Raw genomic sequence first — 23278 nt, forward strand, 5'->3', positions numbered from 1 at the left:
GATGTAATAGTTACCAGACCCAGCATCTCTTGTCAGTCAACGATATACACAATAGAATGAACCTCTAAAGTTAGCACTAAAATGAGTGCTGAAGCCCCTTAATGCTTACATTAGGACCAGAATTCACAAGTGGCTGTAATATCAACGTGTAAGCGCTCAGGGGGTTCCTGAAGCAAACATTGAGCACAACATGAACATTACTTCCAGCCGCGGAAGTACACGTGCGATGGAAGACAGTGCCACACTCTTAAAGTGACTAGTTGCGAAGCTATACACAACACTCTTTCTCACAAAACCTTACAACACTAGTAAAATTGGTTGACCAAGTTTCGATTTATCCTACTTTGAAGCAGGCACATTAAGAGAACATCCGTCTTTCATCCATGATTAAATCACCAGTATTAAATGGACCGACCTTAAGTTTATTTGGCAGTAACATGTGTATGTCCATGCGTGCATCGTTTATTGTCTTGCTCTAGTAGATAGCGGACGACTACGTAGCCTGATCATGCACTTCATAATGAAGTTTTTTTTTTCTTTCTAGAAAATAACGCATACCGGACCGCACACACAACCTCCGTCACAGCTGCACAGAGCACTCGAGGGTTACGCTGCGGAGAAAGGTTATCAGTGAATGGCTACTGACAGCGCAGCGATATTACTTTGGCTGTAAAACGAACGCCATCTCGCGGGCGTGCAATGAGGCCGTAAACCACTCATTTAGCGACTTCATTCACTACCACCCTTATGGAACGTTCACACTGTAGACGGCAGATCTGAACCATGCGTCAGGAATACTGAACATAGTATGGACAAGAACCAATGCTTCAAAGCGACTGTCGACAATGGGGAAATAAATTAGCATGCCCTCACATGGATTTTTAAGACAATGATATCGTTTTTCCTCACTTTGTTGAAGTGACGGAGTTTGTTTCCATTTGGAAATCTTACACAAGCTTAGGGGAGATAGTAGCAATGAAAGTTATTTTTCAGGAAAGTGCAAGAAAGTCACTTTTGTCGTATTCTAGATCTATTACCCTGGCTTCCGTGTGTAGTTCGAAACACGTTTGAAACTGCCGCCGGATTAAGCCGCCGAGGCAGCACAGTAGCGTAACCAAAAAACCTCATTCTGTACAGGTAGTCTGACATTATTGACGTTATTGTACTCTAGTTTAAAGCAAGTTACTGGAGTTAAATTTTGTAATTATAACTTTGCCCTATACCATTTTTTTTTCATCATTAGTCGTACCATTCCGTACCAATCCATACATGATGTCAGGTGGATGGAAGTCATGGGGGCGAAGTGAAGGCACAGCCGCAGCCTGGCCTGTAGTGGTTCTTTATTTTGTGCTGTGGCACAGCTTGAGCGCTGCACTCGAGGTCACCTATATATAACGAGAACTCCTCTCGAAGATAAGCTCTCTAGACAAACGAGCTGCGGCGTCAACTGACGTCGTCAGTCGCGTCAGTGTCACCCTGACAGAAGGGCCATGAACTCGCTTATCCGGTTGGATGTTGCGGCATCCCGGCGGCACGAGCAATGAGGGAAAGTGCTGTGCACCTTTACGGCCTTCAGATCTGGGAGTGCCGGAAGCAGTGTCGCGGCTATGTCGAAGACGTGTGCTTCGCCTTCAGGCGAGCTACGCGAGTTCGCGAATGTCCTTAATGCTGCCGACGCGGACAGTATTTACCTCTACCTGCCCAGAAACCTTTCGTCGTGTCACATGTGCGCTGAGGTTGAAGAGCAGCATTGGGAACACAAGATGAAGCTTCTAGCGGGTTTTCTCAGACGAGAGTCATTGGACTCCGGCGATGACGATGTGCTGAGCATGAAACCCATTCCCGCCGGTAAGAAAATGCCGAACTTCATCTTTCCCAACTTTATAGTTGAGCCTTTGCGCGCATATCCGCAGTTCTCATGGAAGCGAGATCGGAAACCTGCGCGGAACCCTTTCCTAGAATAAATATAGCCGATATCTGTTCGTATATCCTCTCTGCTACGCCCCCACAGCCGGGCCTTTTGAAGCTTGTGGCGTGCCCGACACCACTATTTCCCTTCTTGGCGTGTGCGCGATTAGCTGTAGGTGCATGCATGGCCACCGCTCTGGCCGCAAATCACACATATTCTCTGGTTCTACTGGCCCAGCCGTGGTGAAAGCCAGGTGTTATCGCTTATTGGACGAAATGGCATGCTTTTGCGTGAATATTTTATTCATATGAAAGTATCCCAAGTCGTCAGAACACCCAGGGTTGATTTTCCGGGTGAAGCCGGATCCGCCGATGCAACCTGCTCTTAGCTCCACAGAACACTTACATGTTGAAGCCCTGAAAACTGAAGCACCGGTGTTTCTCCTTCCAAGTACAGTGCGCAACCCCAGCGCAAATTCCAAAGAAGCTAGGAACTAATAGTCTACATTTTTGTTGACAACCAGTAGCGCATAGTCAAATGAAACACAGGGATGGTCCCCCCATCAAATGTTCTACACTCAATTCTAGAAGCTCATACTTGTATGCGCAAACACACATAATTAGCTTCAATGACTTACCCACCATTTATTTCACTCACTATGTGCCGTGTGTGTCTTAGCTGTTCATACACCAAGTTTTCATTGTCTTTCTTTTTTTTTCTCGTTTTTAAGTGATGTTTGAAAGAAATTCCGCGAAATATTAAAAAATCCGACAGAGCGCCCAAACTTGCGCACCGCCGCAGTGCTGCTCTTAAATATGATTAGGAAGTGATGAGGACCGAATCGAATACCAACAGAGAATAGTGCCAGAAACGAATATCGAATACGGTTCGAAATAGTTTAAATTTATCGCGATAGCAATTATATGGACACTTAAAACGCATTTACGCCGTCTGTCACCGTGATGTTCCATATAAAGTCGGAAGTGCGATAACATGGCGGCCGCGCGCCCTATGCTGTGTGTGGGTGCGAGCAACGTTTTGTTAATTTAGTTAGCGAATGTTTACAATACGACTGATAAAAATATATATCCTTACTTAGTACAGCAGTCTATAATTTGCTATCGCAATTGATGCTTCGCCTTTCAGGCGAAGCATCGATTAAAAAAATAAAGAGCAGTCGTATCTCGCCATTGGTATCCTAGCATTCACAGGGTTAGCAAGTTTCCGCCATAGCATTGCACGTTATGATGCGCTGTTTATTAAAAATTCAAATGAGGCATTCGGAACAAATGGGCAGTTTGTTCGCATACCCGGAATGCTTCGCAATATGCGAACGGCGCTCCTCGTACGCATGGTGTTCTTCGGGTGTACGAACTATACGTGTCCGCCCCATCGATAACGCAGCTGTTTTTAGCGCTGATACCTCTCCTGCTTATATACTGCGATAACCTTGACGTCACCCTATTGTTCACGGCGAGCGTTCTAATCTGTTCCGCATTTTAACATCTGCGCCGCCGCACTGCACCCGTAGGTGATCACACACAAAGCAAAGAATGAAACTCATTGTGTATGGGCTTGTTTGAAATCGCTAAGTCCGTTTCTGTTGCCGGACACCGAAAAAACTACGGAAGGTTAGTCACATACAACTTCCTCTGTTGTAAAAAAATCGTCCTGGACCGGAACTCGAACCCGGGACCACCGCTTTTCCGGGGCAGCCGCTCTACCATGGCTCTACTGTTTGAGCTAACCAGACAGCTAGCAGATGGCAGGGCGAAGTCGAATTTATAGACAACTCTTTCTTCAACTGCAAGGCTTTTCTTCCTAGGAACCCGTATGGGTTTCTTTTGTAGCAATTGCTACGACTGGGTGGGTGTCTCAATTTTTTTTCTCTTTATGAATCTAGCTTAACTTTTTAGCGCACGCCTTTGTTTCAGCATGAAAAAAATCTTAACCGAGGCAAGGGAGAAAAATGGGGCTTACGGTATTGTGTGATGTTACGATTTTGAGTGTTGGAAAAACAAAATTTTCTTGAAGAAAAGAAATGATCGCCACAAAGACGCGTACTAAAAGAACAACATGTACGACGGACAGGAGCGCTACAAAGACGCGGACTAAAAGAAGAGCATGTACGACGGACAGTCGCCTGGCCGTCGTACATGTTGTTCTTTTAGTCCGCGTCTTTGTGGCGATCATTTTTCAATTGTGTTAAACCAACTCGCCCACATCAAGGTTCTGCTGCTTCAGATAAAATTTTCTATGCTTTCGTGTATTAGCACCTGACTTACGTAGCTTTGTTAACAGAAAAAAGTGAAATAAATTATATGCATAAACCTGCCCCCCCCCCCTCCCCCCCCCCCACACACACTATGATAAACTTAGCTTTTGAGCAGGAGGCTATAACAATGGGCCTTTCTGGTCACTTCCTTTATTTTTTTCGCGTACTTTGCTGCATGCTGGACGCACGGCGAAATGTATTTACTCCCTCTTGTGTACCGTTATGTAACGTCCCTCTTTATGTAACATTTCGGCGACGTCGACGGCAGAAGTGCGCTTGGAGCGTCCATATAATTGCTATCGCAATAAAACCAACTGGTACAACTAAATTCGTCATACGTGTGTTGTCTGAAACAGCGGCGCCGGCGTGGAAGGATCCTCCTCTCCGGCCATCGGAGGCCTTGTCTCGCGGTCACCGCAGGGGGAGAGGGTGGCGGGAGAAGGAGCGAGCTGTCGAGAGCGCCATCACGTCATCTAAGCATTCAGACGCGCTAAAGCTCTGTTGGTGGGCGCGCGAGAACACGCGCCCTTTGCATTGGCGCCTTTGTATCAGCGACGAAAGTCCGACCACCACAAAAACGGGCGAAAGAGCCAAACTATTCTCTTTGCACGTTTCGTCCACAGAATGCATTTCTGCCTCTAGCGGTCATCGGTCATACAGAGAGATACAAAGGCATCAGATTCATCAACTTCGCGCGTATAGGGCGTAATTCATAACAACAAAGAGAAATAACAAAGCACAAAGACAAAAGTAGTCAGATTAGCGCAAAACAAAATAGTCATAAACAAGGTCTGTAAAGAGAACAATCTTATAAGTGATAGAATATGGACTACTGCAGTAGTCCGGAGAACAGCTGATGTGATGCGGTAACAATGTCCTGCGGCAAGCGGTTCCGCTCGTCTATTGCGTTTGTAAAAAAAATCACCGACGATTGCTATACTCCCTGATGCGAAATTTGTGCGCAGCTGTACACGTGTTTTCATTTCGCGATATATTGGCTGGCGCGGACAATCTGTCTCGTGCGGCACGTTGGAGCGAAGTGTGGTCCGTGCGACTGCCTCGCTATCGGGAGATCGCGAGAGGTAGCGCGTGGGTGACGCGTCGGCGCGACTCACAGCCGCCGCCGCCGCAGACTTCCGCTCATGCAGCAGCGCTTTGTTTCCATATATGGTATCGGTAGTGTCATCGGCGCCATCTCGTAGCTATCGTTATCGCAAAGCGCGTCTTGTGCTTTCGCCATACCCTTCTCCTCCGCGTTCCGCCTCACGCTCTCATCGCTGTCGCCGTGTTTCATCTGCGTTCGGTCTTTCATTCTTCGCTGTGCTCGTTCGCTCGGTTACGAGGTGCGACGCCGACGCTTGCCGCAGGAACGGGCGCCTGTGCTGCGCCCTAAAAAAATTGCGTTTAATAGCATTGGTACGGAAGTTGTATTTTTTAACTTTCACGCTTTGGTCAGTACGAGCGGAAATGTAGCTTGTTTTTTTTACATAAATATTTTTGTTGATCCCTGTTTACTTTATGAAAGATGTTGAAGAAGAGGCACACCTTGCGGTATCTACGCCTCTCTTATTACTAGTAAAGGCCTTCGCAGCTCTCTGACAAGAACACTAGATTTTTTCGTGAAGTCGTAATCGTTGCATGTACACAAAATGGGCTTGCACGTTTCTGGGTGCGTTCAGATTCATATTTTGTAGTGCCAGGGTCCCAAGCTGTTTCCGTCAGTACCATAGGCGCATTCCAGATGTTTCTTCGCAGAAAGTTTAGTACTCAACTAGTTTTCGCTATCAACTGCGCAACATGGGCATTCCAAGACAAAGTGTTAGCGAGAACTACTACTAAATGTTTGTATTCAGTTAAAACAGACATAACAAAACCATCAATGTAACAGTCAATAAGCAAAAGTTGTTTTTATTAGGTGCACGTTAAAGAACCCCAGGAGGTCGAAATTTCCGGAGTCCTCCACTATGCCTCATAATCAGAAAGTGGTTCTGGCACGTAAAACCGCGTAATTTCATTTTAATTTTTTTATTAGTGTACGTAATGATGTTGCATTTGGAGAAGTTAAACTTCACGTTCCACGTCACAGACCACGAAAATACTGCGTTGACATCTCTTGGTAACTCGTACACCTAATTTCCCGATAAATGCAGTAATCGTCAGCGTATAACCAGACGTGCCTGGAAATATGGGCAACAAGGTCGTTTATATAAAGCGAGAAAGGAAGTGGGGCCCAGGACAGAACCTTGTGGTATCCTAGATAAAACTTTTATACTCATATCGATGAAAACGCACCATTTAGAACGACGCACAGCTTTCGTTTAGTGAGATAGGCTTCGAACCGCGCAAGCATACGTTCGCAAGCATGTTAAGATTTGATAGCTTTAATAAAATGAATGCATGGGATACATAGTCAAAGACCTTTCTACAATTCAGAAATCTAATCATGCAGCTCTAAGAAAAATCAATGTACGCGTGAAATTATGGAGGCAAAAGCCGCAATCAGGGAAGGTTCCAAATGTGCGGGTACATCATGACATCTGATGTTGGAAAAAGAAACTTGCTTCTTAAACTAAGTAGTGAGACAGATAGGGCGCGTTACGTGGCGGTAAGAGATGAGATTATGGGGTTTTACTTGCCAATACCACTTCCTGATTATGAGGCACGCCGTAGTGGGGGGGACTCCGGAATAATTTGGACCACCTGGGGTTCTGTAACGTGCACCTAAATCTAAGTACACGGGTGTTTTCGCATTTCGCCCCCATCGAAATGCGGCCGCCGTGCGTGGCTGTAAGATGATATACATAGTATGCACACGTGGCATTTTTAACGCGACAGCGTTGAGGAGCTCGTGTCGCAGAAAAGCCGGTGTCGTCGGCGTCGGCGGCGTTGGCCGTGAGCGATAAATCTCAGCAGGTACTTCATGAATTTTTAACAACTTGCAAGATTGGAATCGAACCAGGGTCTCCGGAGTGTGAGACGGAGACGTTACCACTGAGCCACGAGTTCGATGCTTCAAAGCGGTACAAAAGCGCCTCTAGTGAACGCGGTGTTGCCTTAGAAACGAGCTGTTTCTAAGGCTCAGGCGTGCGTCGCTTGCTCAGGCGCACATTTCGTTGTCTCGCCGAACGCTGCGTTGCTCGACGCTCACCGCGTCCGATGCGGGGCGCGTAGTCGCTGCGCCGTAGCCCATTGTCTTACGCCCCTTGGCGGGTCGACGGGAACGCTGTCGCGTTCCACTCTTGAAGGCGAAGCTTAAGCGTCCTCCAATTTTTAATAAACGTCAGTTGCTTTCGCACGTTTCCTTCTGTGCCTCACTCTGTCCTCGTCTTCCGAGCGCAGCGTTTACCACACTAACAATGCTTCGTTCTAGTCTGTGCTCGAAATGCCTTTCTCGCACATGCGCTCGAAATGCCTTTCTCGCACATGCGCAGAATATTTTTGCAAATCTGTTCATTAACATGCGCCCGTATCTGGACGGGCTAACGTTTTTGCATTCCGCCCTCATCGGAATTCCGCCGCCCTCGGAGACCCTCGGAAAGCACGATACCAGGGGTTTCGCCGAACACATTCCAAAATGTTTAAAAATTGCTTGTGGCAGATAGCGCAATTCTAGTCCACGAGCTGGTCTACTCGACGAGGCGGACGTCACTATCACAGAAATTGAAATGCATAATCGACTAATTAACAGAAATTAAGCGATAAAGTTTCTAACTAATTACCTTACGGCATATTGCAATTTACAAATTCTAGCCGGGGATTTCGCGAAGCAGATCCACTTGGAACGAGTTCTCAGGATGGCACCAGTTTCGAGATATTATTTCCCGAACATTTGGGAGTAATGCATTGGCGTTCCGGTTGCTTTCGCGCTTCAATGCGTAAAACGACGTTTCGGGAAGAAAGTAAGTGGAACGGCAGTGCATATTTTGCCGCAAGTTTGAAGGCACACATCTCGTAAATGGTGTCATTCGCACAGTTATTTGCAAGTGGACATTTTCGAGTGTTGTCCCCCTCTGCTCGTCCGTGTTGTGCGCTGGAACGATGTTTCATAATGCTCCTTGCCGGGGGCCTCTCGCGCGCAGCGGTGGGCGGCGCGCTGCGCGGCATCCTGCGCCGGGACGCTCCGAAGACGAGCCCTGCGTGGCCGGCGCGCCGTCGCCGGGGCCGCCTGGTCACGTTCGCCGACGCGCTGGGCCTGGAGCTGGAGCACGTGCGCCGCCTCGTGCACCGCGTCCGGACGCCGGCCGCGCCGCCGGGCGCCGCGGCGGCCGCCCTCGAAGCCGAATTCTCGCTGGCCAGCGGGGACGAGCTGCGGCGGCGCGTTCGCCGGGACAAGGTGCGTGCCGGTGCGGGGCGGGTGGGCGTACTTTACGCAGCAACAACAGCGAAGACGCTGGCCAAAATCACTTCTGAAGGTGTGGGTAGCCTATGCTTAGAGAATATGTTGCTTCACCTCTCTTCAAATTGCTTCTTTTTTGACCCCGAAGAAAAGAAACCTGCAGACTTCAGTGACTCCTTCGGCCGTCTTTTATCAACGGCGTGTGAAATGCACGTGAATATTGACGTGTGTCCCAGTATTGCTTCTCTTTCCAGTAAGTAATGCTAACCTCTCGTGAAAAAAAAAACTTCTAATAATTTACAACATTTATTAGAGAGGGATGAAAACATTTTCACTTGCATGCAGAGGTCATAAATGTATACAGCCTGTCCCAATTAACTATCGTGCACCAAGGCTTCAAAAAATAGCAATTCCGTTACTCGAAGAAAACCCAGTGCGTATTGTTTCCACTACAGCGGAGTAGCCGGCAATAATATTTTAGTTACTCAGATTTAATTAGGTAATTAATTATCTAACTCGAAACGTAATATCCTAATTATCAAAGTGTCAATTAGGCACAGCCAAGGGACATCTAACTGCGGCATTTTCAGCGACGTACTAATTGTGTAATAATTTTTTCCGACTGATAAATAAACCCCGCCAGATATGGAAAATACCGCGCGACTGCGCTCCCACCCGCATCATAAAGCAGCGCCCTCGAACAGGCTCACTCTGAGCTAGCTAGAAAAAAATAAAGGAACACTTCGTGATCCAGCTCGTGCCTCATCTGCCGCGCCCATCCCAAACCAACACGTCGCGTTTGGTGTTAGTTGGAAACAAGCTGCGATAGCGATTGTCTTAGCGTAGATAAAGTGAGCGGATGTTTTTTTTTTTTTTTCCGCAAAACCTATCACCTCAAAACCGAATTGACAACGTCATTGCAAAGGTATAAAGGTGCGTTTTGTTTCGTCCCAATCGCCATGTCTTTCTCTAATTAACAGAAGGATAACACGATCCTTGCCTTGGGAGCTGCAAATATATATCAGTCATGGAAGTGTGGCGGTAGACCAAACGCATCGACTATCATCCGAAATTATGAAGACCCGAAACAAACCGGAAGCTTCCAGAAACAGAGGCGGAGGACTCCATCTTTTGAGTCCTAGCCTACGCACGGATGTTCTAGCATCTATGGCCTCAAACCATCATGCTAGCGTGCGGGACGTGGCCGCCCAAGCACAAATTTCCAAGTCATTAGTCTGAAGAATTCTAAGTGACTCGGGATTTCACCCATATACCATCTTACGGTGCACCAATGCTTGGAAGATAGGGACCTGCATAATCGCCTAGAAGTCTTGAACAGGCTCCTCTTGAAAGCCGATTAGTCACCGGACTTTTTTAACAACATCATGTGCACAAATGAAGCCAATTTTTGCAGAAATGCCCAGGTAAATTTGCATAATGCACACTATTGGAGTGGCTCGAATCCGCACTATGTAAAGCGCACTCAGCACCAGTACCAGGGGTCGTTCAGTGTTGGGTGCAGAATTTACGGCGGTGCTATAATCGGTACCATCTTCTTCCATCACACACTGACTGGACAGCGTTACGTGGACGATATCTTTGAAGGAGTGGTGGATGAGTTTCTCAGCGGTTACGTCTTCCACTTCTGTGGTATCAGCAAGACGGAGCGCCAGCACACAGCAGCAGCCGAGCACGAAACTGACTGGGTGCGACTTTTCATGCGCAATAGATTGGAAGGCACGGGCCTGTAAATTGGCTCGTCAGGTTACCTGACCTCTCTGCACTCGATTTCTTTCTTTGAGGTTATGGGAAAGGTCGTGCTTACATGATCGAGACGGACGTCGGATTAGTTCAAGGCAAGGATAACGCATGTCTGCCGTATAATTCCAGAGTCGGTCATCAGGAAAGCCACTGATGATGTGATAAAGCGGACTCAGTACTGCATAGCTGCAGAAGGAGACCTATTCGAACACGTCATCTAGGCAGCAGCTGGTGCTCAACAGAGCTTACGAATTCATAGATAATAAAGGGCACACTAAAATCTCATTTTTTGTGCAGACAATTGCGATACATTTACTTTTTTTTAAAACACGTTGATTTTGCCTTTTCTATACACGTGGGTCACTTCTCGGTCTGTTTATTTCGCTTTTTTTTTTTTTGCACTGTGAAGCTGTTTTTGCTGCACGTATACACTCTCATGAAAAATAAAACCGTCACTTTAATTTGGCTTTGTTCCGAAGCAAGTTTCTGGCGCGAAATATAGCTGCGCGCGCACTCTCTCGAAACGTTTCGCGTTATCAAGGGGGCTTTTGTTATCAATTTGATCAGTCGGCCTTGAGAGACGGATAATAAGTGTGACGTAGAAATGAGAGGAAGGAATAGCGGCGAAGGCGCGAAACCTGCTGTTGGTGCTCCTTCCGTACCATTATGAAGGTGATGCTTTGTCTCTTCGGGTTTGCAGTTACTTTCAATCAGCTTATTTGCTTTATGATGCGGGTGGGAGCACAGTCACATGGTATTTTTCATATTTCGTGGGGTTTCTTTACCAGTCAGAAAAAATTAGTACGCTATTAGTAAGTCGCTGAAAATGCCGCAGTTATACATGTCATTTGGGAGTGCCTATACAAATGTCCCATTGACACTTTCATAATTAGGACAGTACCTCTCGAGCTAGATAATAAATTATAATTACCTAATTAAATATCAGTAACGAAAAAAAAATACTGGTGGCTACTCCACTGCACTAGAAACAATACGCACTAGGTTTTTTTCGAGTAATGCAATTGTTTTTTAAGTCTCGGTGCGTGATAGTTGGGACCCCCTATATAATTCACTCGGTGACCGAAATGAGGCCAAGCCGGATTCACTCGAAATCAGAATTAACAGTAGTCATGCACAGCAGCGCTTATACTCGGACTCAGAGAGAGAGAGAGAGAGAGACTGCAGTTTCTCCGGAAAGGCGAAGCGCTATGCGTGATAGCGAAGTATACGACAGTTACACGAAGAAAGATTACACCAGCGAGACACGCCAGATTCTTGGTATTGCGATATGACTCAGGCTGTGAAATTGAACCGTGTCCTACAATGAGGTCTCGTAAATACTGATATAAGGCCGTCACTTCAGTGAACCATTATTCGAGGTCGCACAAAGTTTCTTAAGTGCAACGGTTAGTAAAGGTTACATATATATATATATATATATATATATATATATATATATATATATATATATATATATATATATATATATATATATATATATATATATATATATATATATATATACACACACGGGGTTCCGAAAGCTGGTCGGCCCACAACGCCCTCCCCCCCCCCCCCCCCATCCCTATGCGCGGAAGCATTTCGAATGAGAACCATCGCGGAAACGCGGAAACAAAACAAGCGACGGCGACGGCGTTTAACAGGATACATGCTTCTCCAAATGTTTGCTTGTCTTTATCTATAGGAAACTCCCGGTATAAAGGGAGTAGTAGATTACATAAGTGTGCTGGTACTCGAACACCAGATAGCAGAAACAGCGGAACACCAGAATGCGTAAAAAAAGCAATACAACTGAGACACTTCGCGGCCTGTGCTTTCGCAAAGGTAGGGGCTGCGAACTCGGCGACGGTGACAAAAAAGTCTTTCTTTTATTACGCTACCCAACAACGAGAGCCCTTAGAAGATGCAGGTGGCTTCCCCCGTGCATGGCTTATCACGCTGTAGTGTGGGGACTCCGAATTAATTTTACTGGCTTGGGTTCCTTAACGTGCACCTAAGTCTAAGTTCTTTGCATTTCGCTCCCATCGAAATGCGGCCGCCGTGACCGGGGTTTGATCCCGCGACCTCGTGCTTAGCGTGCAGCGCAACACCGTAGTCATTAAGCAACCACGCATGTTGGTTTCGATTGTTTATGGTAGGAGTATAACTTATTTTGCCACTGTAGTAGTATTAATTGGTTGTTTATGTTACTTTAAAATGAAGGAAAGTAAGGAAATGACATGCTGACTGCATTTTAACTGTCCAGCTACATATGCTGACATCTGAACGCCGGTCTGCAGTGCGGGTAGGGTTAAGGGGTTGAAATGGACCGGGAGAGAAGAAAGAGAATATTTACGTACTATACAATGAGATAAAAATAAATGAGTGAATATCTGACTCTATTAATTTCCTTACTCATGGCGGGTTATTATGTTTCTTGCGCCCTTCCGCGCAACACACTTCTCTTACCTTGTGCGTTTTAATGTCGTTTGCTTCCTCCTATACGGATAGCAAATAAGATAGAACACAAGAGTTAGGGCGGATTCATTCAGGGCGCACTCGGGGAGCCACACAACTTGTATCGCGAATGCACTGAAATGTCGCGACACGAACTAGAGATTTGTGGCGCCTTTCCTCGAGTAACCAGCTCCTTAGAGTATGACAGAACACCACGTGCCGATGCCACGGCACCAGCTGTTCGCTGTCGAGTCGGAGACTTGTTTCTCTCTGGCGTGGAAGTGGCTCGTCTGGAACTGCGCCAGACAAGCGTCTGCTGTAGCGTTGTGGGCCCCGTTTGGCGGCTGGCCTGGTTAAGCAGACGGCTCCCGGATATGCGAGGTGCTCGTGCGGTGAGCCGGCAAATTGCGCCGAGGCAATGGAGGCACTTGGCCGCTTCCGCCCAGTGTCAATGGTGCGGTCTGCCCGGAGGTGCGTGCGCGCCGCCACGCGCGCGTGCTCGAGTGGCACGCTCGGAGTGGCGCCAGGTCCCGCGGGGCCGACGAATGGGAAAGGAGAGCGCAACTTGGCTCTCTTCCTCCTTGCATTAATGGAAAACGGTGTGGCGTGAATGAGCGACGACGTTTCTGTGGCCTGAACGTTGAGGACTTCTACGTAATTTCTCTCCGTGCCTCAACGGAAGAAAAGTGTGCACTTACAGAGCGGCAGATAATTTAGTGAATGAACTGGGCAAAAGAGGAAACAAAAAACGAAAAAAAAAAGAAAAGCATCAGCCCTTCCACTTTATCTGAAGAAGGACGAGCATCGAAGCTGTGGTGTGTTTAATCTGAATCGACGGATCGATGTATATTATTATTATTATTATTATTATTATTATTATTATTATTATTATTATTATTATTATTATTATTATTATTATTATTATTATTATTATTATTATTATTATTATTATTATTATTATTATTATTATTATTACAAACACGGGGCTGTCCGTTTCCCTCCCGTAGAAGCCAATGTATTGACAGCAGAGGGGAATTTTGTAACGTTTACAACTGTCAACTAATAATTACAACAAGTAAAAGAAACTTGGCGTAATGATAGAGTGGTCTTAGCGGCCAATTCCTGTATGGTTTTTCCCAAGACACCTACATTATATTGAGAGCCACAAAGCATTCGCGCTAAACTGGAGACAAAATTTTTTCGTGTCGACGCGACGTGTAGACGGACGGACATCGACCACGGCCGGAGGGTAGCTATATACAGTTTCGCCGTAAAAAGCTATAAAGCAATTTTAGTAGCTTGCGCAGTTCTCTGGAGGATTATACGAATGGAAATAGCGTCGCCAAGAAGAACAAGCGTACTGAAAATGCAATTTTCATATACGTATTTACACTATACGTCATGTCATTTGTTGTGCGAATATTTCAAGTTGCGAAAAAAATTTACCGAGGAATAAAACCTTGGAATAGCGCCAGCTTTCGATACATGCGGGGCGGAAAGCGTTTGGAGCTAAAATTCCTACGCTTACGGACGAAATGATTGACATAAAATACTTTCGTAAAAATGTCGGTGATGCTTGGGATGCTTGATTCAGTAGAAGGACCTTCCGCACGAAATGAAAGACAGTAGTACCGGGATCCGGGGAACGTTAAGGTTTTAAAAGAAAATGTAGTAATTGAAAACATAATACGGGAAGTTTCTGTCGCAGTTTGAAACAGGTTCAGGTAAGGCAAGGGGTGTGCATACGCTCCCGCTGCAGTGGTTTACCGGTCATAGCGTTTTGCAGCTAAAAACGTGGTCGAAGGTTAGAATCCCGACTGCGGTGGCCGTATTTTTAGAGAGCAAAATTTATGAGCCTGGTATTGATGTTTCGGCTAGCGTTAACTCCAGCAGGTCAAAAGCTCCCCGCTGCGGCTCCTTGTAGCCGTTAAAAGCATACAGTAATGGATATTACTACCAGTACTGCCATCGCACCGTGACAGAATAAGAAAAGAAACAAAAATGGGCGTTTAAACTTTTTTAACCGCAGAAACGTACTCTATAGTCACGCCTCCGCAAGTGAGGATAACGTCTTTAAATCTAGCTTCTCCACATTAAGACTTTTTATGGGGAGAAGCCCGCTCTGGCGATTTCATTGCGCATGCGTGCATGCATCCACAAATGGGGATAACGCCTTTAAATCTAGCTTCTCCACACGAGATCGTTTTATGGGGAGAAGCCCGCTTCTGATATTTCCTTACGCGCGCCGGATATTAACCACATCACCCGTATCTGCAATGATTGCTGGCGCAAGGGCATGCTTCCCCAAGCACGGCGACACGCCGACATCACACCGATCCCCAAACCGGGCAAGCCTGTTAAAGTTGAAAACTTACGACCCATCTCCCTAACATCCTGCATTGGTAAGCTCATGGAGCAAGTACTCTTGCGGCGTCTGCAGCCCTTCCTCGAAGAAAAATAATTCTTTTCTAACTCTCAATTCGGATATCGGGCTAATCTGTCTGCCAAAGATGTGCTTTTACAATTGCGGGAAGAAATCATAGGACCTCCGTCGTCCGCCCAAACGAGAGCACTCATCGCCTTAGACCTAAAAGGGGCATTCGGTAACGTTGAACATGACCTCATCCTTCGCAATGCTTCACACTGTAAAACTCGCATGTACAACTATATCCGCGCATTTCTTCGAGATCGCACAGCCACCGTAGGAATGGGACCGCATCGATCCGATACGATTCGCCTTGTAGGACGTGGGACACCCCAGGGCTCAGTTCTTTCCCCTACTCTATTCAATATCGCGCTCGCAGGGCTCCCCCGGCTACTCGACCAGATCCCTGATGTCGCCCACGCTATTTATGCGGACGACATTACCATCTGGTCGACACGGTGTTCCGACGGAGCCATCCAGGACCGACTGCAGCAAGCAGTCGATACAGTTTCCGAGTACGCGAGAAAATGCGGCTTAAGATGTGCTCCGGAAAAATCGGAGCTCATAATCATTCGCCCCCAGAGCCGTTCCTCTACTCCCCCTATCACTGTGCACGTGGATGGCACAGCGATACCACAGGTTAATCGTGCTCGTATCCTCGGCCTATACGTCCAAGCGGATGGCAGGTCAAACTACACTGTTTCCCTTCTAACCAGACAGATTGAGCAAATTCTGGCCATGATCCGGAGGGTCTCCAACAGGCGCTCGGGCCTTCGAGAAGATTACCTGCTGCGCTTGGTGGAGGCATGTGTGATCAGCCGCCTTACATACCATCTCCCATTTCAGTGGTTGACCCAAGCGCAACAACTTCGCATAGACGCAATGATTCGCAAAGCGACGAAGCTGGCCCATGGCCTCCCGAATTATACTTCCACACGCCGCCTCCTTAACTTAGGGACACATAACACACTAGGCGAGCTGCTAGAGGCACATTGGATCAGCCATCGCCAGCGCCTCCTACTCACTCCTACTGGCCGCCATCTTCTCACACGGCTAGGATACTCTGTCCCACCCCTTGAGTCAGAAACCCTTCCAACGAACTTGTCGTCAGCGATACGCCAAGCACTAAGTATTCATCCATTGCCACGTAATATGCACCCCGAGCATGACAAAGGGCGGCGCAAAGCCCGTGTACGATACATTGGCCGCATGCTTGCAAACGTCCCGGAAACACATACTTTATACACGGACACATCACGCACTCAAGAGGGCTATACCTCGGTAGTTTTGGATGGCACCGAATCCCTGAGAGACTCTGCTGCAAGGCGCGGAACAAATGCCGCTTACGGAGAAATTCTTGGTGTTGCTTTTGCAATTCGATACGCCATCCGTGTTCCTGACGAAGTGTATATATTGACGCACTCGCAACAGGCATGCTGGGCGTTCCTATCAGGACATGACATCCCGAGAGCGGCGCACCAAATGCTCAAACAGATCCCGCAAAATACACCAACCACACCTCCCCGCATCCACTTACTCTGGACCCCTGGTCATACCTCGCTGCCGGATAATGAATGCGCACATGCAGTTGCCCGAGAAATTTCCCTCCGGGCGACTCGGCGTGGTGAGGCGACTAGTTCAGAGTGGGGGATCCCTTGCTCCGTTATAAAGACATACTCCATCATTATACATGCATTCGTCGCACCCACGCCGCAGCACCGCCGTCCTTCTCGCGGGAGGAAGCAGTGGCATTATGCCAGTTACAAACCGCAACTTTTCCAAATCTTGTCTCTCTCAATAAATTCTACCCACACTGTTATGCAGATCGTTGCCCTGGCTGTGGCAGCTCGCCCACAATCTTCCACGTCACGATTGAGTACACTGCAAACCTCTTTCCTCCCTTGCCAACTCTCCTTTACCCCCTACGCAACAAAGAGCTCTGGGACGATGCCCTCCGCGACGGACCTCCCGAGGTCCTCCGAGCTGCGATACAATGGGCTCGAAACATCGCCGGAATCATCTTAGGGACCCTGGACTGAGGGTTCCTCCCACACTGCTCTCGCCATTCCAATATTATTAATAAAGATGTTTCACTCTCTCTCTCTCTCTCTTACGCGCGCATGTCGGCAAGACCGTTACGGCGGCAAGCATTGGCGTCGTTATGGCTGTATAAAAATGCAGCACGCCCCGACAGCCTGGGTGCCATCCAAACGGCGCTGCTGACAACTGTCACTCGATGCGTCGCAGGTGTGCCTGCGAGCGCTGTCCGTGCGCGAGCTGACGCTGCACGGCACAGTGAGCGTGGCCAACTTGACGTACCACAAGCACGTGTTCGTGCGCTACACAGCCAACGAGTGGCAGTCGCACGTGGACTGGCCGGCTTCGTACGTGCCGGGCTCGCTGGCTGACGGCGTGGACGAGTTCGAGTTCGCGCTCAGCGTGGCCGACGCGCCGCTGCGATGTGAGCTGGCCCTCTGCTTCGAGACCGAGGACGGGCGCCGCTTCTGGGACAACAACGGGGGCGCCAACTACCGCTTCCGGCGCTGCGGCGGCGGTCGGCCGGCCACCGCCGCCGCGCCGCGGGCCGCAGCCGACTACAAGGCGCCGTGCGGAAGCTGGCTCCACTGGCTCTGATTGTGTGCGCCGCCGCACGCGGAAAGTATTGGTAAACCGGGCGCGCAAACGCCAAGCCTTGTCTGTGTGTGTGCAGTCGAGTGCGAACGTTTAAGGACCAGAGTTGCCGCGAAATTTCTTTTTTCTTCGCAGCCTAGGCGGAAAGGCTCAAATCAAGTGTACTGCCCACGTGCGCCTGCTTGAACAGCGCCATGCTTTTACACAATTTCACGTTGCAGGCTGTGCTAACAGACATTATTTATTTTTTTTTGCCATATGCCGTAGTTTCTAGACTTCTGCACTCGACTGTATGTATTGCCATTTGCAGAAAAGGACCCGCCGCGGTGGAGTTCTGCTGCTGCGTACGGGGTCCCGGGTTCGGGACGTGGCAGCCGCACTTTGATGGGGGCGAAATGCACTTATGTATAGGTGCTTGTTAAAGAACTCCTCCTGCCCTCCACTATGGGCTCCCTCATAACCTACTGTGCATATTCAGGTCGTTAAACCAGTCAATTTAAGTTTAATATCGGATGCGTCAACAGCAGCGCTGGTGGCGCCATTTTGTAATGTTGAGTTCAACCAAGACCGCATGAAACGAACATTGCAATATCGTGATATTTGCAAATTAGCTGTTGGTGTAAAGGTGTCCGCGGAAACCAACGTTAATAATCTAGTAACGCTGGCGGAAATGTAATCGCGAATGTATAGTGACGCTTTTCCTTCGACTATGACATTTTCTTGACATTAGCGCAACTCAAGTTTGGAGTTGCGCTAATGTCTAGAAAACGTCACATGAACTATCAACTCGCCCAAACCGCCATCCTTGTGATCCATGGACTACAAGAGCAGGAAACGCAATAACGCTTCTGCCACTTTGTAGTTCAACAAACAACCACAAGATGTGGGTGTCATCGCTACTGCGACCGTCTATGTATACGGACACGCTAAAGCCCCCTAATAGATAGTGTTAGTGTAAAGGCATCACTGACACGCGATATGATGGTGGCTACATTTACTTCTGCTCGGCGGCGTATGCCGCAGCGGCACCACCAGCCGAAGCGTCCACTCTCTTCGACATCCATTTCAGTTCTCCCTGTTCCAACCTCGTGCTCGCGCTGATGGCACTTTAACACGCTATCTGCGATGGTAATCTTCGGTGGAAGATCTGCGGTCATGATAGCTGCTGAGTTATAGCGTGGAAAATGCGTACTGGGGGGGGGGGGGGGGGGGGGACGTATGCGTAAACTGGAATACCGGAGGACGTAAATGCGAGCACCATCGCTAGCGGCGGGACTTTGTGACATTGCGTTTAAGCAAAGCGCCACAGAGCATTCATTCCAGTGGCCGACACTGTTCCACTTGTCCCCTGGCGTAAATGCGCTGACAGTGACAGCGAGGGCATTGTCATGCACTTTCTTTTTTTCCTTTTTTTTAAATAAAGGAGCCGTGCCAATGCCAGAGGTGTTCCTAGAGCGTCGACCACAGTATCGCAACAAATGTTGCCGCTAGCGCGGCTGTTGTCAGACACGTACTGCAGTATCCCTCTATACGTCTACGCTTGTATGTTTCCGCAATGCTGAAGCCTTCTTTTTGTTACTAGGACTGAGAGACGCTGAACCAGAAAGAGAGGACCTTGAGCCATAGCTCTGAAATTACGTGCATCCACTTGAGAAAAAAAAAAGTACGCGCTCGTTTGAGCAGTGGTCAACATGCTCAGTTCCTTCCGGTTCACTCTTTGTTAGTGCGCGTAGACAATTGCTCGGGAACGCGTAGTGTGTATTTCAAGTTCAGGCCTTGCGCCCAGTTAGGTTGTGGCGATCGTTCGTTCGTTCTTTCTTTCTTTCTTTCTTTCTTTCTTTCTTTCTTTCTTTCTTTCTTTCTTTCTTTCTTTCTTTCTTTCTTTCTTTCTTTCTTTCTTTCTTTCTTTCTTTCTTTTCTAATGCTCTCAAATCTCTTCGTGCACGGCTGTGCGCACTTACGGAGGAATGAAAGTTATAGTTGGGTCACCTTACATTCACATCAGATATAGTGTGACGTGCATTGTGCTGTATTTGTCTGACGCTCTGTTTTACAAATTTTTCTCTTCTTTTATTTCTGACCCGCCGCGGTGGCTTCGCGGCTATGGCGTTGTTATGCTAAGCTCCAGGTCGCGTCGTCGATTCCCGGCCGCGGCGGCTGCATTTAAAATAAATTCTTTGTTTTTATGCGTGCCAAAACCACGATCTGCTTATGAGGCACGCCGTAGTGGGGAGACTCCGGAACAATCATGGACTAACTGGGGGTTCTTTAACGAGCACCTAAATTCTAAGTACACGGGTGTGATCGCGTTTCGTCCCCACTGAAACGCGGCCCCCCGGTTCGTGATCTGATCCCGCGACCTCGTACTTAGCAGCGCAGCACCATAGCCGCTAAGCCACCGCGGCGGGTGCGGCTGCATTTCGATGGGGGCGAAATGCAGAAAACGCTCGTGTGCATAAATTTAGGTGCGCGATAAAGAACCCCTAGGTGGTCACGATTAATCCGCAGCCCCCACCCATCTAGGGCGTGCCTCATAAGCAGATCGCGGTTTTGGCACGTGTAAAACCACAGAATTTAATTTTAAGTATTTACTCTTCGTACAATGAGTTGAACGAAGCCAAAGGGGTGGCTATGGGTAGAGCGACGTGTCTTTTCATTTGAAACGAACTTGTTGTTCTATATAGTGCTCGTTTTTCTAGCTGTACCAAATTTTTAAAGATTGCCTATAACAGGTAGCACAATTATAGTTGTTGGGCTAAAGTACACAATTACTCGATGAGGCGACCATTAATTTTACAGGAAATCAGTGCTTAATTGAATAATTACCATAAATATACTAATGAACTATTTAATTCATTACTTTACGGCACATATTTCAATCTCCGAATAGTAGCTATAGTGAGTATGCAAGGCATATCGACTTGGAACGAATTCTGAGGATAGCACCGGTTTAGAGACATGCGCCGTCAAGCTTCCGCTAAAAATGCACTGTTGTTCCACTTACGTTATTAGGAAAACGTTAACCCGCCGTGGTTGCTCAGTGGCTATGGTGTTGGGCTGCTGAGCACGAGGTCGCGGGATCGAATCCCGGCCACGGCGGCCGCATTTCGATGGGGGCGAAATGCGAAAACACCCGTGTGCTTAGATTTAGGTGCACGTTAAAGAACCCCAGGTGGTCAAAATTTCCGGAGTCCTCCACTACGGCGTGCCTCATAATCAGAAAGTGGTTTTGGCACGTAAAACCCCAAATATTATTATATATGAAAACGTTGTTTTATTTATTCACTCACAAAAGTAACTGGAACGCCAATGCGCATTTCGTCGTATCCTTTGAAAATTGATATGTAGAAATTGGGGTAGTTCTGAGAATTCTTTGTAAGTGGATACTCCTCGCAAACTCACTGGCTACAAGTCGTAAATTTAGATATGTGCTGTAGAATAATTAATTAAAGGGCAATTAGTATAATACGGTTAGTTCAATTAAACATTTTAATTTCTTGAATTATTGGCCGCCTCATCGAGTTGGCCGCCTCACCGCCTCATCACAGGTTATAATTGTGTTACGTGCCATAGGTGATTTTTAATAATTTTCGTGCAGCTAAATGAACACCTGGTATATGTTGGGGTGCTGCTTCGAGACTTCACGTACTCGTTCTTTCTTTTTTTTTGTCTGCAGTAAAATGTCTTGTTTGCTCAGGTCTAATACCGCAATTTACTTTTGTCTATCTTTTTTTTCTCATGATTTTTTTGTTTCTTACATTCCTTTTTAAAAATTGTATAATTGGCTTCAAGTCTAACCAGCTGCGCTTGTGTGAATATATATATATATATATAGTCATATCAGAAGAAGGCAACAAACACTGACACCAAGGACAACATAGGGGAAATTACTTGTGCTTTAATAAATGAAATAAAGAAACGATAAATTGATGGAAATTAAAGTGGATGAAAAAAACGAAGTTTGTGGGTTCGGTTCCCACCTGCGGTAAGTTGTTTTTTCATCCACTTTAATTTCCATTAATTTATCGTTTCTTTATTTCATTTATTAAAGCACAAGTAATTTCGCCCTATGTTGTCCTTGGTGTCAGTGTTTGTTGCCTTCTTCTGATATGACTAATAAAAATCCGGCCCCTCGGTTAACCCCCTTTCTTCTCGTTTATATATATATATATATATATATATATATATATATATATATATATATATATATATATATATATATATATATATATATATATATGATGTTACGGGAAGGAAGAAGCGTTCGTCGATTTACAAGTGGCTTTTAATGGCTGAGCCAACAAGCGTAGAGCATCGATACTGCTAAACACTTCATCGTCGTCTCTAAGACCACCATCAGCGTCGTCTTCTTTCCACATTACCGACTGTGACTATATACATAATGAGCGTCATAATAACGGGTCTCTGTGAGTCCGTATTACAACACTCTTCGTAAGCAAAAACGGTTCGTAAAAATGAGCCCCAGCCACTCGTGTTAACAAACAAGGTGGCGGTTATAAACGCACTTCTTAATAATAAAAACATTGGGATGAAACGTCTGGTTTGTTTGTGGCCTAAAACAGCCTCCTGCTGCATAGCCCTCGCTAGGTGTAGCTTTCCTTTTATGGTTGAAAATGTTACTTTGTGCATGCGGTGGACAACATGGCACCCGTAAATGCATTCGCTGTGATATATTTGACTGTACTTCACCCTGAGCGTTCCTAGAAGATGTACGAAAAGAAAAAAGAAAAACGTTTCTGCATTTTCCCGTAAGGTTATATAGATGCGACAGTGAAACAAGGAGCATGTATACGTACACTCGTATGCAGCGACTGTCTGTCCAACCGGCTTGTTTCCTTGAGCAGCATACTGCTTAAACACGAGGAAGAAGCAAGTATAATCTGAGCTTCCACCTCACGGTCTCAACATGACATATCCTATAGTTTGGAATTATTTTGTGTTTGAGAATGTTATAGTGCGCAGCCTCTACATGTAGTGCTGCTGCTGATGCTGTTGTCGTCGGTAGGTTCGAAGCAATTATCTCTATTTGCTAACGTTGTGCTATATGAACGGACATCATGTAACCCGAGACCTGCTTCAGAGGGCACACGTGCCGGTTGATTTGGCGTGTACTCACAACCTGTGCATATATAGTAGACATGGGATTAGTGCTCCGTGCGTTGTTAATATAATATAATATTTGGGGTTTTACGTGCCAAAACCACTTTCTGATTATGAGGCACGCCGTAGTGGAGGACTCCGGAAATTTTGACCGCCTGGGGTTCTTTAACGTGCACCTAAATCTAAGCACACGGGTGTTTTCGCATTTCGCCCCCATCGAAATGCGGCCGCCGTGGCCGGGATTCGATATCCGTGCGTTGTTGAGATATATATTTTGCGCTTGTGTGCCATTTCTTTTTTCCCTCTCACTCTTTAGAAACTGTGCGGCGTGATGCGACACGGTTAATTGTGCACCTGTTTTCT

General features: G+C 46.9%; 1 protein-coding gene across 1 annotated transcript; it reads left to right on the forward strand.

The window, feature by feature from the left end:
- The first annotated feature begins 1249 nt into the window (after positions 1 to 1249).
- Positions 1250 to 18994, forward strand: LOC142590134 (protein phosphatase 1 regulatory subunit 3C-like). The gene is made up of 3 exons (XM_075702019.1): positions 1250 to 1848; positions 8264 to 8517; positions 17411 to 18994. Exons 1-3 carry the CDS (start codon positions 1608 to 1610, stop codon positions 17795 to 17797), a joined length of 882 nt encoding a protein of 293 aa, XP_075558134.1. The 5' UTR covers positions 1250 to 1607; the 3' UTR covers positions 17798 to 18994.
- Positions 18995 to 23278: the final 4284 nt, after the last annotated feature.

This window comes from Dermacentor variabilis, chromosome 1 (genome assembly GCF_050947875.1).
Source record: "Dermacentor variabilis isolate Ectoservices chromosome 1, ASM5094787v1, whole genome shotgun sequence".
Classification (NCBI taxonomy): Eukaryota; Metazoa; Arthropoda; class Arachnida; order Ixodida; family Ixodidae; genus Dermacentor; species Dermacentor variabilis.